Below are 18,040 nucleotides of genomic sequence, written 5' to 3' on the forward strand. Positions count from 1 at the left end.
TTGGCGATTAAATGATAATCTGAGCTGTTTGTTTGAAATGTCATACACCTCCACCACAGCCTGCCCACACCACTAGAGACTTTTAGGAATTAAGGAATATGGGAACATAAACATCCACTATGTATTTAAACATGAATTAACAAAAGCCAACAAATACAGAACAATTTTTATGTATGTGTTAAAATACTCTAGAGGATACAGATTAACCTGCATTACTCAGGGTTTGTCGCTGTCTCATCTCCTTTGGACAGCAAACACTGAGAAAGAGACAGAGATGATTTACCCTCCCTTTAGCTTCTGTCTCGTCTGGTGAAATGTCTGCTGTGCAGCTCTCCCGGATGTGCTGCTCCATGGGTCTGACAGCTCCTCATGCTTTGCAGGCACTGTTTTCTCTCACAGTTGAAACTCCCAGTTGTCTGAAATCTTTGCTAAATAAGTTGAAGCCGAGCTTTGCTTTACTGACAGGCAGAGACCCCAGGCTAAAAGTGACATATCTGAGAAAGGAGGAATCCCAGAGAGTGAGCTTTCTGGGTCTGCTGTCCCATGGCAAGGGGGAGAAGCTTTTAAAAGAGCCCTTGCATCATGGATACGCAATGTTGAGGTCCCCTTGCTGAATACATCACCTCTGAGGGGGAGCTGCGCAGGAGCTAAGTTGCAGCCTTGCAGCCCGTCTATTGATGTAGTGTTGCTCTGAAAGCTCCCCTGGTTCCTGCAGGAGGCTTCTGCAGACTTGCCAAATCTCTGTGAAAGATGCAGGAGAAACCTTCTGGGACAGATATAAATCAAATTGCATTAGAAGTATAGCTAAAGAGGAAGGCACAGCCTGTCGCCAGCACACCTAGTCACCTCCAGTCTTCCGCTCACTTGGAACATTTCTTAGGCTCTACTGAACAAATGTCAGGATACTCCTCATTTTTAAACAACTTTCCAATTGTGCCACTGCTTGTTTGTGTATATTTATATGTATTTAGATAGATGGAAATATGTGCACACATTGATGTCTGTTAACTCTCACTGAATACAGCAAAAAAGTCAGTCCTTAAAGAAAAGATGTGCCATAAAACCTTTCCATAATATCATTATAATAACCTTCATATTTAAATTAGATTGCAGGTATAAATTCAATAGCATAAGAGAGTTTTATGTTTCAGAGATTTCCAGGCTGACTGTGGATAGCTTAGTGTGATAACAAGACAATCAGCTGTATCACAGTGCTCATGGTCTTCCTTTCACCTTCATTGCTAGATTTCAAATTAGTAATACTATCCTGGGGTAATGCTGATGAGAAAGGAGATCCAGCTTCCCTCTCTTTTGTAATTAAATAAAAGTGTGTCCAGCCTGTGTGATGTGCTTGGCAGCAGTGACATTTTAATATTGTTAAGAGCAGGAAATATTTTCCTTGCTATTAATAAGGTTCAGCATCAGCTAAAGGTGGTGCCCCACGGGAAGACTTTAAGCAAAATTGCTATATTCTAATGCAAAAGGGGATAGAAATAGGCTGGTTTTGTGAAAGTATGGAGTGATCCTGGCTAATGAGGAAGGGACCTGCCAGAGCTATTTTTAGTTCCACCCGCTGGTTTCACTGCTATTCTTGTAGCTATGGCTGGCAGTGAAATAGGATGGTGGTGTCTGTTCTCATGTAGAAATGGAAGAAGAATGGAAATATGTGCTTGTAAAAAGATGAAAAGATAAAAAGAGTAAGAGCTGAAGAAAAAGTGAGCTTCCTGAGGTAGCTGCAGATGTAACATTCATTTTATCTTTCCTTGGAAGCGTTTTTCTTCTGCAAGGCCACATTTCATGTCTGATCTAAGGGCTAACAGTGTGCCAGGTGCAGTCTGTATTGCAGGAGAAGATCACAGTTTTACATGGAAATGACTACAGTTAAGAGAAACCATTAAATAATTTCCTTTATTGTTTTGGAGACATAAACCAATACTTCAGCTTTATACTAATGTTTCACTGAAACAATGAGGCTGAGAGGTATTCACTTTATATATCATCACTTGGGAGAAGGAAAATGCATCAATGAATCATATGCAGGATAGTAAGACATTAAAAAAAAATAAACATGGAGTCAGGCAGGGCTCCTTGCTGCTGTTATTGTGAAGCAGCAGCACAGGCTTTCTTCATTAGTAGAAAAGAGAATAGTATATACACAAAGAACACTTTACACAGCCATTGTGATTATTTGCTATACCTGCTTTGCTTTCTATTTCAGCAGTGATTTTTTTTTTTTTTTTGTCCTTCCTGGGAGGAACAAGTTTTGGATTTCAGAGTTTCACTAGGGAGATGAAGATTTTATTTCAAGCTCCATTTTATTTGATACTGCTTTGTCCTGACTTTATGAGTGAAATGGGGGTGTATAGAAAAGAGACAAGACAGGGAGACATGGGGAAGCTGGACTTCAGACACTCCAGAATCAGAATCCAATAAAAGTTGACTTTAAAACTTACAGTAAGAATAAATGAAAAGATGAAAACTTGCTCAGTAGGTTGATTGGGTTTTCTTTTTTTTTTCATTAAGATTCATAAGTTGAGGGGTGGTGGTGATTCAAATAACTATTTTATAATGATAATTTAATTTATTCAATAAGGATGGTCTTGTGCTTAAGACCAGAATTAAGACCAGAAGTTGAAGGTTCAATTGCCATCAAGAGTTTGACTGCACTCTAGATCCTCTGATGATAGTACTTACCCTCCTGATCTCAAAGGGACATCACTGAGAGCTACCTGCTGCTTCATCCTCTTGTAGCTGACCCTTAATTGCTCAGCTGTGCACTTTGCAGTGACAGTAAGGGGCTTTTTCCCTCTTCAGACCAACCCAAAGGTTTGTTTTAACCATGCACAAGCCATGAAAGAAGCAATGATGGGGTTTGCTGGAGCAGAGCTCCTGGCCTGCATGAGCAGTTACTGCATCTGTTGGCACCAGGTTTGCTGTTGATCAGAAACGTGATTTGCTGCATCATATTGAGGACAGTGCTCTGTGCTTGTGTAGTGGTGTGATGTGGAACATGTCAGCCTGCTGTGGGGCTTGTGTGAGGAAACTGAAGGGCAAGTACACTTCCATAAATTATATGCTTTTGCTGGGGAAGAAATGCCAGGTAGGTGAGGAACTGAACAGGAAAAAAATAATTAAAATTTTTTAATGGAGTAGTATATCTTGTCATCCTGTGATCTGTATGTAGAAAGAAAAAAAAAAGTTCAAACTTTTGTTGTTTTCTTAATCTCTACCTTCTTTAAAATGCGTGGATGAATCATACTTTAGAATTGAAAGAACAAACCTCATTTAAAACCTTACTGAAGTCACTCACAAAAGCCCTAAAACCAGCTAGAGATGGGGCTGAAAGATGTGTGAGAGCACCCAGGATGGAGGTTTGAATTATGAGTTTTGTGTGGCTTTTGCCACGGTTGTGCAGTGAAAGCACAGTTAAATCATCTTCTACTGCAGTTTCCGAACTCAGGTACAAACTGTGGCCTGATCTGGTGGACAAAGACGTTCAACAAGAGCTTTATCAATGTTTAGTTGTTTATTAACCATATTAGTCCATCATTACCCCATTTCTCATTGTGTGAATTGGATGATTTTTTTTAAAGGGGCAAAAGGATTTGGGTTTTCTTTGGTAACTTTGATCAGGCTGAAGGCTCTTTCATGTCTCTCTAATGTTGCTTGTCTTCACCCTTCTGTGTGTGCTCTGACCTCTCTTAGTGTACTTGTGGGGTGTCCCCAGCATGGCTGGCTGGCAGGAGATTGCCCTGGAAATGTTTGCTGAGGACCTTCTGGCAAAGACTGGAAGGATGGTTGTGTTTCTCCTCTGGGGATGGCACATAGCTACACCATCCTCCCAGGGTCCTCAGAGGACCTTTGCAGCCTTTGTGCATGGCACAGAGGGAGGTGGGGACCCAACGTGCTGCAGAGGGAAATCCCAGCTGAACCCAGCTCCAAGCCATGGTCCTCAGGAGGTCCAGGAGCTTCACTACAAAAAGCCAGGACAATGATGATCATTGAGGTGATCATCAAGCATGTGCACAATGGAGGGAGATACTGGGTTAAACCAAATTATATGTGTGGATCTCAGCAGGGTTTGACCTTCTCACCATTTATCGCTGTCGGAAGAGAGGCAGTTCAGAGCAGGACCAAACACAGACTTTCACATGCCAAGAGAACTGCATTGGCAGCTCCACAAAGCTCCAGCCTGGCGTGGGAGCCTAGCTAGGGTAGAGTATATCTATTGTGCCTTCCCTGTGTTGTTCTGAGGAATCTCTGTTTCGGGCACCAAATAGCAGGAATTATATTTGCGTATGATATCACTTCTGTAGAAGAAGCAAGTTATTCATGAGCAGTAGCATCTTCACATCAAATACAACTGCAGACATGGTTGAGAAAACAACTGTTTAATTGAAGTAGAAATGACACTGGGAAATTAAAAGAGGCTGCAAAAAACTCTCGAGTAGTTATTACTCATTCGAAGCAAATCCTAGACATGTAAGGCATGGGATGCACACAAAATGCTGGGAGAAACAGAATTTATGGGTAGACATACCTCTGCCCTCAAGACATATGTTCTTTCTTCAGCTGATCCCCCAAACTCTCTTTGAATAAATAGTTCGGGATAATTTTTCTCTGATTCTCTGGAGTACAGGAGCAGTGCTTCATGGGACAAAACCCACACCTGACAGCCTGGTCCCCCAAAATATAGAGGCTACTGCCTGTCCCTCTAGTGGAATTCCTGCAAAGACAACCTGCCTCTACAGTGGGTCCATCGGGTGATTCTTGTGACATTAGCACCGCTGAGCACAGGGTGTGATGGTGCCACGGGCACTGTGCCTGCACAGCGATGCTGTCTCTGCCGGGCTGTCATTGCCCAGGCTCCTGCCTGTGCAGACCGTGGCAGAGCTGGGTCTGAGAGGCTCCGGAGAGCTCTGTGAGGAAGGACAGCCATTGCCAAGTATTTTTGTCCTCGGTGCTGCTTATCCTGAATCAGTTCTCCCAGCTCCCTTCTGTGTTTTCTTTTTCTTCTGTAGCAGCTGTCTGGGATTTCAGCTGTTCTCCATGAGCAGAGGTGCCAGCACCCTTTTAAAATCACTCTGGAAAAGTAAGGGTGCATTCTCTATTGTGCAAGAAAGAAGAAAGGACAAAGTTTGGGGTTTGTTTGTGGGTTTTTGTTTTTTGTTTTTGTTTTTTTTTCCCTTATGCTTTCCAAGTGCTTGTCAGAGATAACTAGAGGAGGTCTGGAAGTTATTCACAAATTAATTAGCCTCTGAAACGCCAGGGCTGCCAGCCACGGCAGCTCAACCTGGAGCAGCCGCATCCCTGCAGCAAACAGTTCATACTCCCGTTCCTCTCCGGGGGAACGTTAAGGGTTAATCCAGTAGCTGTGCATTTAATAGCACAATTTAAAGGGGAAAAAATGACACCCTTCTCCCCTGCCTTGCTGGTTGTGGATGGTTCGCTCTGCCTGGCTGATCACATGCTCCCGAGCCCCCGGTGCTGCAGCAGCCCCAGCTGCTGCTGCTGATGGGTCGGTGCTGCCCGGGACGCCCCCGGCCCCCGCCTGCCCATGCCCGGCAGCTCTCACCTCCGCTTTAAGGGAGGGAGGGCGCAGGATGAGCCCTTGAGCATATGGGTGGAAATTTGGGAGGCACCCATTCTCCCACCACCGTTTCCAGCTCTAACCATGTCTATTTGTTGTTGCCTTTTTTTCAGGGACTATGGATCTTCAAAGAGAAAATCAGGTAAGACAACAGGCTTTTCTTTTTTTTTTTTGATGTACTGCATGATTACAGAGAAGACCTTGCCCCCTGCTTTCCCCTGTTAAACCTTCCATTTATTGTGTATGGCATGAAATTGTATAGCAGTTTAACTTTTTATTACTGAATCCTGCTCGAGATAAGCATCAGGTTTTTTTCTTTTGCTGGAGTGAAGATATCCACCTTATATAGTATTGCAGTTAAAATGACTGCTCCTCTCTGGTTGTATTTATATAGCTCTGTCTCAAATCTGAGAGGATAATTATATTAAATTTCTTTCTCTTTCATTATAAATGGTCAAAATGCAGACTCAGAGTTGGGGTTCTTTTCTGGAGGGGAAGGGGATCCTTTTCTATTCTGATTTGAATCTTTTATTTTGCCTTTCCAAAAGGTTCTGGTGAGGCTTCTGATGCAAAATGTTCTCAATGTCTGTGCCTGGATTTGGGCTGCCTCAAAGGCTCTAGCTCAGTGTTTTGTTTTTAAAATCCTGGATTGAAATGTCCTGTAAAACCCTGATTTGAAACTATATAAATATAATTTTTCCCCTTCCCATGTAGCTCTTAGTGATTTTTACAGATGTGTTTTCAATAGGGACATGTAATTATGGGCCTCTGGGTTTGGCTGCTCTGAGCTGGATGTGTCAGGGCTTTCTATTTTTTTCTTTTTAAATTTTTTTTTCTCCAAGCAGCATTGAGCACCTGCAACTCTCATTGACTTTGTTTGGAATCTTGGATGCTCCAAATTGCATTCAGGGAGAGGCCTTTCAAACCAATAGCAACTCCTGGAAAACTCTGACATGTGTGCAGGGGAGGGGAGGATTTTTTTGATTCTTGCTTTTTAAGATGATAAAGAAACACTGCACTGGCTTATTCTCTGGGAAGAAAGGGAAGATGAATGTAATGCACCGTACTCCAATGAAGATCACTGCCTAGATTGATTTGTTGGTTAATTATTAGGGCTTTTAAGCTGTCATCCTGTAATAAGCTAAGTGATACACTTGAGTGAAGCTTTTGGTTAACCTTGATGACCTCTGCATCAAATGGCAGTTTCCTATGCAGGCCAATACTTTTGGTACCTTTCCCTGAATTTCCCTGAGGTGGCTTGTCATAATGAAGAGGCAAGGGTGGTACAAGGTGCTGGTCCAACACAATAAACTAGGGCGTGCTTTGTCTTCCTAATCTTCTAAAAAACTTCTGTCTGGGTTGCACTTCTAGGACCTCCTAAATGTAATATTAAGGAAATATGTGTTTTTACAGCAGCCTGTGAATTAAGGAGCAGTGCTTTCTCCAAAGAGGCTGACCATAAATAAAAAGGTCCAAGTAACTTGGTGGAAGGCAGAGCTGAGGGTGGGAGTTCCTGGCTCAGTGCCACATCCTGAACACTGGTGGCTTTTGGGCCATGTAAAGCCCTTTGAAAAACATTACTGAAGTCTCTGGGACAACCTGATTTAGCACTGACCTAGAACAGCATTTAGAGAGACCAGGAGAGCTTTGGGCTCATCGCAGCAGTTGACATGAAAGAGTATTGCAGCTCATGAGGAAGAGACGCAAGGAACTGCTTTGGGAGTGGAAGGAAACTTCTGCATTTCCATTTCTGTGCCTCTGAGGGCAAGTTGGAGATGATCTGCCATGACACTGTGAAAAGAGCAATTAAGTTGAGTCAGTGTAGCTGAGATGCCATTTGTGGATGCTGGACACTCTGATCCCCTGACCTGAGCATCCCAAGTGACGCACACGTTCATCCATCCTGTGAGGGACAGACAGTCAGGTCGGGCTTCCTCCTTTGGGTGTCCCACCTCCCCATATCTCCTTCTGGGACTCTTTCCTCTTCTCTGCTTCTCGGTGCTGGGCTACTTGCACAGCTAAGGCTTGGAAACAGAGGGGCTTAGGGACGCTCTTTCTCCACTTCACCCTGTACAAAGAGGAATGCGAAGCAGCTCTCCGAACAAAGTGAGCTGCATAAAAGAGACTCTGTTCTTGGCCATCTTCTTGCTTGATTTGAGAGTGGCAGAGGAATGCTTCCTTCTGTTCAGAGCTGGATACTGTGGGAGCGTGTACGCAATGAGCGAAGGAACATGCCAAGGGAGTTGGCAATTACAGCCTCTAACAAAGACCAGCTTTATGACACTTGAACAAGTGATGGGGTAAATAAGCACAGATTTTCAGGATTGCTGTGAGGGTCTTTTAAGATAAAAAACAGCTTTGAAATGTAGCTTCCTCTGTAGGTGCAGATATTACTCCATCTGTTAGTGAGAGACAAATCTGCACTTTTAAATGCAAGCACCTCCCAACAAATGAGACCTGTGAACACGTCTTCTGTCTTGACCAAAGATGTGCTGGGAGGAGGATTTTGGGTGTGAGCACAGCTGTCCCACACTGTCCAGCAGGAATCCCACAGCTGCTGTGTCTCAGGCATGTGCAGGCACGACACGAGCATGGCCAATTGCAGAAACATGTGGAGAATGCCTCTAACAGCCAGCGTCACCTCTACCCTGACCTCTGCCTTGCCAGAGTGAGTGTCTAGCTAGTCCTGTGCTTGCCCCTTAGAGAAGGGAGAAACTGGATAAGTTCAGAGTTTAACAGGAGTTATGGAAACATTTATCGCTGCAGCTAATACTGGTTGTAAACATTTGAGACCTCCTGAACCAAATGCAACAGCGTGGCACATCCTTAGCTAAACAAAAGGGGGCCTTGGGCTGATCTGGGGCATCTCTGCATGCCAGCCCCGAGCCAGGCTTCCTCTTGTGTAAAGTGCTATGTAAACACACAGCCCTTTGCTTGGGTGTGATCTAATCATGAATGCTTTAACCTGCATGCAGTCAGCTTGAGGACCTGGGGCTTCTCTTGAAGTAACTGAGGCTCTGTGAAATCACAGGCATTTGTGGTGGCCTGAACTGCAGTATGTGCTGATACCTTGAACCTGTGAGGCTTTATCTGACATGCTGTGGAGCTGCTTCAGAAAGCTGCCTTCCTGTTTCCACGCAATTTAATTGTTGCTCTATGACCATCTGTCAGTGCTGAAGAACCCTCAGCACAACTGTGAGGAGTGGTTACCATGGGCATATTCTATATGCTCACAAAAAGTGGTCTCATCTTGGTCCATCCAAAGACCCTCTGTAGTAAAACCAGAAGAAATTACTCTTCAGACTCCAATTTGTTGATCCCATAAGCCAATGAACAGCTACTCATTTGTCACTCAAAATAGACATTACTTCTATGCTGGCATCCATGGTGTGTTTTTTCTGTCCTCAGATCAAAATAAGGGTAGAATTGCTGCAAGTCTAGTAATGGATATTTGCATGGTACATTACAAACCACAAATTAGGTTAATCCACTCTGCAAACCCTACCAGCTACCATCTGTGCATGGGGAACTAATTAACCCTTGAGATATCTGCTAATCCTGGTGTGGCTTGTAAAACCAATTGGAGTGTGTTTCTTCCCAAAGATGTCGTTTTGTCCCCCACATACCCCCTGCTGGCTAGAGCAAGCTGCAGACTCCTGGAATTAAGATCATCTTGCCCTCCTCCCTTGCTGAGAATCTTTCTTGGCTGATTTCATACCAAAGCTGTCACTTCCCAGTTGTGAAGCTGAAGCAAACATCTGGGACCTGGTGTTTGGTGGTGGCAATGGGGAGTCGATGTGGGCTTTACAACTTTTCTGCACCAAGTCTCAGTGCTTCTCAACTACTGAGAGGATTCACCTTGCTAACTATGGGGTCAGACCCAGCAGGAGAGATGCTACTTCACCTTGGCTTTCAAAACAGTGGTGTGGATCTTTGTCACCTGCCTGGTAAACGACCAAGTCCTTGTGCTTGCTACTTTGAGTGTGCACTAGCAGAAGCACTGCTGGCCATCCCCTTCTGAAATCATAACAAAACCCCCACTGCTGACAGCCCAGCTTGCTGCTGGGGGCACAGCTGGCTTCAAGCCACTGCTCAGCAGCTTTCTCTGGCACCTTGTTGCTATGTGGTAGGATGCTCCTCCAACTGAGGGGGAACAAGCCTTTAAAAAAAAAGTTATGGCTCCTTCAGTATGCAATGTCTCCTTTGCCTCGTTGTTCAGTTCCTGTCTGCATCAAGTTGGCTGAGCTTTGGCTGAGTCTGACAGCTGAAGTCTCTTTAAACAGCTGCTCTAATTGAGCACTTAGGATATTAACTTAACAACCTGGTCCAAGCCACTGCTGCCTCAGTGAGGATGCTGATGAAGCTTCCCTAGATGAGTGAACCATCTTTCAGCTGGGTTCCCACGTCCAATTTTTGGGCTAGTAAGATTATGGCTACACACAGACAACAATCACCGCTTTCTTTTCCTCCTGTAATCTAAAACTAGGAAGGATATATCCACTGGCAAGTAAATAAAACTTCAGAGTCTGTTGGAAGCTACTTCACAAACTTTTTATAGAAACATCTGTAATGCTCTCTCTTCCCTCAATGGGGAAATTACTAAGTAGAGTTGAGAGAGTTGCAGCAATGACAGAAGCAGGGCCTCAAGTGAGAAACAAGCAGATCATTGTAACAACACCAAGGGCCCTCGTGGCTGATCACTTTGTGGGATGCTGCTTTGGGATTACGGGTGGAGCAAAAGTTGTTTCTTCTTTACTAGGAAAACCATCTTCCTCCCTCTTGTGCTGAGGATGTGCATCCTGTCAGCCTCAGGGAGTTGCCTTATGCTGTTTCTTTTTGTTATTAGGGATAGTTTTTTCTTCTTCCTTTGTAATTACAGAGGGAAATGGCTCAACTTTTGGCTTCTTCTGTCGTTACAAGCTGAGCTATGCTGATCGCTTCACAGCTTAACCTTTTCGGTCCTGTCACATTGCATGTGCCTAGCTTGCACTTACAGCGCCATCGCACGTCCTGCTTTTTCTTTTTATAAATTTTTATAAATTTTTAATATTTTCTTAACTTAGTTTGAACTGCCTCCTTTGAGATGATACAGAGAAAATTAGTAGTGTGTGTTTAATCATTCAACGGGGTCACAAATGTGTGAGTCATTAGCTGGATTGGCAGGGCTGTGTGGCTGGAACTATCTTCACCTGTTGCAGGACTGAGGTGCCGACCCTTGGGACAAGGCTTGGCTGATGCAACTGAGTGTGGAGCTGTGGCAGGCCTGTGTAGCTACATATGGGTACAGGGAGAGAAGGGAATGTGCAGCCTCCAGCCCTGGCAGGTATTTTATAATGTTTGTGGCAGATGACTGCCCTGGAGGGAGAAGGAAGGACCTCTCTCTAAGATGCAGTGTTGCCCTTCCTTTGCCTTAAGGTTATTGCAGTATTGATGGGATGTCATCTGGAGTGGTGGATGCCCTTTTAATATTAGAACAGTGGGCATGCCTTAACTTACTCAGTTGACTGTGATATCTGTCTCAGTTCTATCTTCTCAGTAAGAAGAACTCTAAGCCTTTTAAATGGGTTCTCAAAGGGGACAAATCTGAGACCGTGTTACTAAAGAGGCTGAAAAATCCAATTAACTAACATGGTAAATCCCAGCATGAGGCAATGCATCTTCTGTCAGGGTGGTGACTGTAGCAGATGTCTTGGGGCTACCTGCATTGGGTGCCTGACTAATGAAGCAGACAGTCGGCTACTGGTGAATCTGAGCCCAGGTGATAGCAACAAAGCTAAAATGTGATTTTTAACTCAAATGTTACTTTGAGTCATTTTCCTCTCCCAGTGTTTATCTCTGAAGTCTGTCTCCTTATACTCCATCCAAAACAAAACCTTTAGCTTGGAAGGTCAATTTTTTTTATCTTTTTTTATTTAAGGTGGTGAATGGGAATCTAAGTCTGTCCAAGTCCATGGCGAGGTCCCAGGAACATCTTAAACCCTGTAGCTTGGTCTTGGTGTCTTAATCCTTGTAAGAAATCTGTGGTATGACACGATCCCTGCAGACAAGGCACGTGCTCTTGTTTGTGTCCTGATGAATCACATGTGTGTGCTGTGTTTCTTGCACTGTTTTCTACAATTATGGCAGAAACAGTGATGGTGGACTGGCTCCTTGATGACATTTAGCCTGTTGATGAGGATAGCTGGATGAGGTAGTTTGCCAGCCACTATTTTATAAGTTCACAAGCATGTACTGACAAGATTGCTCTTGATCAGAAATCAGGATCTGTTCCCTCATCATACGATTAACCTTCTTGGCTGTACGTACTAATTACTGCATGGAATTTAAAAACAGCAGATTCTGGCAGAACACTTTGGTTCTCACATAGCTTTTGCTTTTTTTCCTTTAACAGGAAAATAAAGGATTTAGTAATAAAAGAAGGGTAGAATGGCCAGAGGCATAGCAACCAAGGACCAAACAAACCTTAGCATTTAATTACTGTGGATATACATCTTGGGCCTGGTTCTGGAAGACATTAGTAGTTAACGATCTCAACGTGCATCTTGAGTTCAGTCCTTGATGTCAGAGCTTCCTTTTCTCATGACAGAGAATTATTCTTTCTCAGGTAGTTCATTTGCTAAACTTCTGATTATTTTATTGGCTTTTCCTTGATGTAGTAATTCCCCAAACAGCTAATTTTCTTTTCTGATTTTTTTAACTAACTTCTAAGTCTTTTTTAAACAACTTGTTCATATAATTAGAGAAACATCCATTCTGTGGGGTTTTTTTCCAGAGCTGGACTATGGCTCTGTGTTCAGGTGCACTGGCATAAAGCAGGATTTGAGGAAGAGCTGCCGCTAAGTCAGGCAGATTTCATCTCCTTGCAGCATCTGTGTGTGTGACCCAATTCTGCATCTTCAGTCAAGATGTGAATCTGTCCACTCCAATCCCAAGCTCTAAATCCAGCCTGTGGTATTCTGGCAGGAGGAAGCTGATCTCACACTTCTCCTTGTACACCATATTTTTAAAGTCACTGCTTAAACTGAAATGCTTTGGACTTCTGCCTGAGGCTACTGAAGAGAAGAGCAGATAGGAGACTTTATTCTGTGCTACTTCAGTTTTCTGCTGACAAGACATGTGGCCCATTAGATGTACAGGATCACTGTCATCTTCTGGGTGGCCTATATGCTGGGGTGGGAGGAAGATGGGATAAGAGAGAAAGAGTTGTTTGTGTGTTTTGTGGGTTTTTTGTTTTGCTCCTTGACTTTTAAACTGAAGTTTGGGGACAGGGTACAGGATTAGGGAAAGGAATGTATTTGTGTTCTTTGCTGTTCCCAGTTAGCAGTGATGATGCGGAGAGCCCTGTGTCTGGGAGAGAGAGCAGGGAGACTGGGCAGGCAGGGGAGGCCTGCAAATATGAGGTGTGGCTTAAGCACAGCTGTGGCAGAACAGCATGCACCCTGCAAATGCCTCAGAGAGTCTTCAAGCTGAGCACCGAAAAAGCACTTGGTACCTTAGAGGATACATTGGCATTTCACTTGCTTTTAAGGAGCTCCCTGTTCTCAATCTGCTTCTTTTCTGCCTCCCACTTCTGCCTGTTGGTGGCAGATGGTATTAGTGCTGCCTGCGTGGGTTTTTCCTCTCTCACAGGGAGAGTACTGGTCTTTTGGTTTTGGCACATTAGATAAGGCGGGTGAGAAATGCGCTTGGGAGCTGGAGTGGAGGGTGATGATCCTCTGCCACTGCAGGAATCCATATGCAGCACAGATGGGTTTGGCTGGCTGAGAGGAGCAGACCTTCCCTGGGCATTTTGAATAACTTAGTCTCAGGCAGGGGAGCACTTGGATCTCTCTCATGAGTAGGAAACCTGGGTGTAAGGTGTGCGTCCTTGGGCTATTGAGAGCACTCACCTCTAAAACTCACCCTAAGTGCCTCCAGCTTTGTGTGTGGCTTTACACTTGCCCCATTCTACCTGCCCTGTGTCCAGGATGCATGACCGGAAAAATCTTCTCCAATGCACTGTGGATTGAGTGGTTCACCTAACCCAAGAGGGCTGGAAGCTTTATCTGCAGAGTATTCAGCAGGAGTTATAATGTATGCATTGATTATCGGTGTCTCTGCCTGGACATGCCAGTTCTGCAGTACGTGTTTTGTGCTTGGCGGCGTGACTGCTTCACAGTTGGGATTTGACTGTTGCTGAGTTTTCTTTTGAACCACACATGGATCCCAGCATGTGTATGTACCTGTGAGTTTTGAAGTGCAGCATTGGCAGTGCTGGAGGTTGGTTTTTTTCCTCAGAGGGGTGATGCTCTCAGTTTGTACAGCTCTAGATGTGGATTAACATTCAGATATTCTCGGCACTTCCCAGCCAAACTTGGAACTGCTACAAAACTATATGTGCAGGAGCTGTACCACAGTGATCCTGTGGGAGAGTCCTCACTTGCCATGTGGAAAGAGTTAATATGAGCTATGACTGCCAGAACAAAAGCTAAACAGTCCTGGATACTTCAGGGTCTGCAAATGGGATTAAAATGGGCTTTTGCAGAAGTAAGCAGAGTGGAAAATTGGGACTAAGTTTTCTTTGCGTTTGTACTTTTAGAAAGGATGAAGGACTGTATGAGGCTATGAAATGCAGCTGGTGAGCGTGTCACTGTGCAGTTTGTCAAGCACACAATCCTCTGGCCCCGCTGCTCTGTTCCAGCTCAGGAAAGGGTTCTCTGGTTGTGGATTTCTCCCCTGCAGGAGTGAGTTATCCAGATGATGAATTTCTGAGGCATGCTCTAGTCACGTGAAGGCCAGATGTGAACATTTTCCAAGGAGCGTGTGTGGGTCTAGCGTACGCCAGGCTACGTGGCAAGTGAACGTGGTCTGAGTTTGGTCTGCAGTGTGGTGCTGGGGAGGCGAGGAGCCCCGGCGTCTCCTGGGGCAGCCACTTCTGCCAGGGACAGAGGAAGGTGCTGGCTGGACTTGTCACTGCAGCTCAGCACATCTGCCCTCAGCCCCCTGCACAAAGGCAGTGCCTCTTCCCAAGCACAGGCCCTGCACAGGCTGTTCATGATGGGGCTGAACTTGATGAATAAGACTAAAATTAAAGGCCTGATTTAATGCCTCCTGCCAATCCTCTTACTCAGGCACTTTAGCTGGCTTTGCATGTTTGATAATCTACTAGTCAAATATTTTTTCAAGATATAGCCCTTTTGAACAGATGGTGTGGGGAGTGGAGGTGATGTTCAGTTTCAAGTGTATAGAAGAGGAGATATCTCTGCAAAGATGAGAGGTTAACTTTAAAATACAGTCTCCTGGTGGGGGAAAAAAGTATTATCTCTGTATTTCTCCAAGGACTGTCTTAAAACATTAGCTTTAAATGCGATGCATCAGCATCCCATGGAAAGTTTATTTAAGCTGTCCTGGTGAGGGACAGGGGTGACTGCTGCTTGCCCAGCAATTACAGTACCAAATAAATCTATCATTGTGGTACCTAAGAAGTGTAATGGCTGACCAGGCCCACCCTGGGTCAGGCACTGGGCACAATTGTTGTTTTTGTTTAGGTCTTTCTGGAGCCTGGAGGGAGAAACATCAATGGTGCAGTTCAATAGGGTGCCCTGAGCAGTAGTGCTTGAGATAGATCAAAACACTCACAACCTTTCTGTGCCATCCTCCCATTTCTCTGACTGTCTGTTGTTTTCTGCCTAATTGAATGAGTTAATTGTGTGAGCCAAGAATGTTGGTTCCAGTTCAGATGAAGGCTCATCTGCATTTTTCCTCTTTCCAAGCTGTTTTAGAGCCATGTTGTAAAGCTACATGTAGATTCTGTATCAGAGTAGCTTTCTGGTAGAAGTACTTCTGTTCCTGGGGGAGGTTAGCAACATCAAGTATTGCTCTCTCCCTGTCCTAGTCTAATACTATTGCATCTTACTGCCTTCCCATTTAACCAAAGTGTCAAGCTCCATCTGAAGGGGAAGGGGCTAGGGGAGAGAAACCTGGAGCAGGCAGACAAAGGATTGTCAATGGGTCTGGGGGACGAAGGTTTTGGAAGTTACTCACAAGGGTATGGGTTCCTCACTGAGCTTTCTGCTCTTGGTTGTGTGGATGGCCAGCCTCACCTTGTCAGGAGGAGGAGGATGTTGTTGGAGGTAAAATCCCAGCAAGAAGCTCTGTATTGACTAGACTGAGCTTGGCCCTCTGGGGTTCCTTACCAGCTCGGGGCAGTAAGGTGTCCCACCTGAGCTCCCAGGACAACATGGCGCTTCATTTATACTAACTCTTTAGCAGGCTTGTCTTCCAAAATGTAGATTGAAATACAGGCTTAATTTCTGTTTTCTGTTCTGCCACACGTCATGAACATTGCAGCAAACAAGGTTCTAGGCCAGTTCTGTGAAGTGGACACTTCTAAGGAACAGCATGGTCAGCCTACTGCTTGCTGATTTACCAAATAGCACTGTTGGGATGAGGGCACCCTCATTCTTCAGAAGCAGCATTTATTTCCCCCAACTCCAGGGGGGAAATAAAGAAGAATCACTGATTATATTGGGAGGGGGTTGTTTGGTTTTGGGTTTTTTAAATTTCTTTTCAACCTTCCAGTTAAACCAGGAAGTGTAAAAGTCAGGAAAATAAATCTGCAAAACAGTCAGCAGTGCTCACCACTGTGGTCCTTGAGTAACAGAGCCAATAGTACCTCGTCATGGAGAGGACTAATGACCTACAGGACTGATCACTGTTGGAAAGCTCCTGTCTCTCAGATGTCAGCATCTCTTCAGCATGGCTGCTCGTTCTCATAATTGTTTTCATGGTAATTTAAGATGCACCTTAACAGCTGGGAGAGTTTAGTATTCCCAGTTGATGTTTAAGGTAGAGCTTCATTAAAACAAAAGAGTTGTATTAATTAAATGGACTTAGGAATGCTACTCCTATGGAAGGCATCTTCTATGGAATAGGTCACACCTGTGTAATTAAACTCTTTGCCCTCCAAAGCAAGGTAGCCACATCCAGATCACTTGTTGGGACCTGTCTTTGGCCCATGCTAACTACTCAGTTACGCACAGAAATCATTTGGGGCAAGGGCTACATAGCCAGAACTACAATCACACTGAGACACATGACTAGGATGATCCAATTCCCTGGAATTACTGCAGGAATATCATTGGAAAATATGTAGCTTAACAGGCTGGACAGCCATACATTAGTTTAAAAAAAAGATTTGTTACAAAAGTCCCTTATAGGCCCAGTGACATGCAACCTGTGAATCTTTAGGAGAGTATCCCTTCTGGCCTTGACAGCAGTATTAAATAATGGATCCTGGACTCAACATTGAACTTAACATTTTAGGCAGTGTTATTAACAAAAGGAAACCTGCATCAGTAGCTGCTGCTAAAATGCCTGTTGAGGAGTTTCTCTGCACCTGCTGGGGCAGGGACCCAGCTGGATGTGCAGTACTGGTGTGAACCATGAATGTGGCATCTCCTGGATTTCAGTAGCATTGAGCTCATGCATTTGACTGTAGGCTGGCTTCAGTTTTTGTAGGTTTTTCTGGAAGCTCACTCTGCTCTTACTGCACACAAGACAAATAGTCTGCTGCTAAAATGAGATGAGTGGGGCTGTATCACAAGCATAAAGCATTAGTCTCCAGCAGTCTGGCGCCTGTTCTCTTGCCAGTGGTGGGAGGAGCAGCAAACAAACCAGTCTCACTGGCAGCAGAAAAGCTTCTCGTGAAATCTAAAATAATCTGTTTCATGTTCACCACAGCAACCAGCTAAATTTTGTCTTTAAAGCTTTTTTACCCATCCAACTTCTTCCTTTTCTTTCACACCTGAGGAAGTCAGTTGATCTGTCTGTGACTTGCCCAGCTCTGTACTGGCAGCTTGGAAGTGATGAGATGGGGGTTCAGCAGCTCCTTCCAGTGACACGCCTGCTCTGCTGCTATTTCTGTGCAGTGTGGCTCCGAAGGAAAGCCTCCTCTGTGCCCATCACAACTGCCTTGGCCCTGTGGCTTAGCAGTAATTTATGGATCCATGTTTCTTTTGAGCTTTTAAAAATAATTCCGATTGAAGGGGTTTGTTCTGGCTCCAGCTGAAGCCGGCAACAAGGGGTTTGGGGACTGATGTTTGAAGCAGAATTGGGATGCCGTTGCCTTACTCAGGCAACTTTTATTTCCCTTCTAAATACTGAGATCTCCCTCCCTCCCCCTCCAAGTCATCTAAGACCAGCCAGTGCTCAGCTGTGCGGCAACAGGGGAGAGGAGTGGCAGGAAGCAAGGGTTTGTTCGTTTACCGTTACCAATCCCATTGGAAACCAGCTCCAAGCCCCATGCAGAATTCCAGTAAAACCCTGTCCTAAAGGGAAAACCCAGGGCCGTTCAAAGCTTGTGTTTTGTTGGCTTGGGCACAGCATGCTTCTGGGGCCTTTGACCTCCTCCCCGTACACTGGCTCCTGCCGCGGCTCTTCGTTTGAGCTCTCTGTGAAGTGGAATCTATC

The 18,040-nt window shown here is 44.7% G+C and overlaps 1 protein-coding gene across 5 annotated transcripts in view; it reads left to right on the forward strand.

The window, feature by feature from the left end:
• SH3PXD2A (SH3 and PX domains 2A) overlaps nucleotides 1-18,040 on the forward strand; it is a 257,272-nt gene that overhangs the window by 155,502 nt on the left and 83,730 nt on the right. For 4 of the 5 annotated variants that reach the window (XM_050335381.1, XM_050335398.1, XM_050335388.1 and 1 more), the window contains one exon: nucleotides 5,704-5,732. In XM_050335381.1, the coding sequence (XP_050191338.1) occupies nucleotides 5,704-5,732 (29 nt within the window). Of the gene's footprint in view, nucleotides 1-5,002; nucleotides 5,093-5,703; nucleotides 5,733-18,040 lie in introns of those variants that run through there. The other variant, XM_050335406.1, reaches the window with a different exon arrangement.

The sequence above is a fragment of the Myiozetetes cayanensis genome, unplaced genomic scaffold (genome assembly GCF_022539395.1).
Source record: "Myiozetetes cayanensis isolate MyiCay16 unplaced genomic scaffold, myiCay2020 scf10, whole genome shotgun sequence".
NCBI classification, from domain to species: Eukaryota; Metazoa; Chordata; class Aves; order Passeriformes; family Tyrannidae; genus Myiozetetes; species Myiozetetes cayanensis.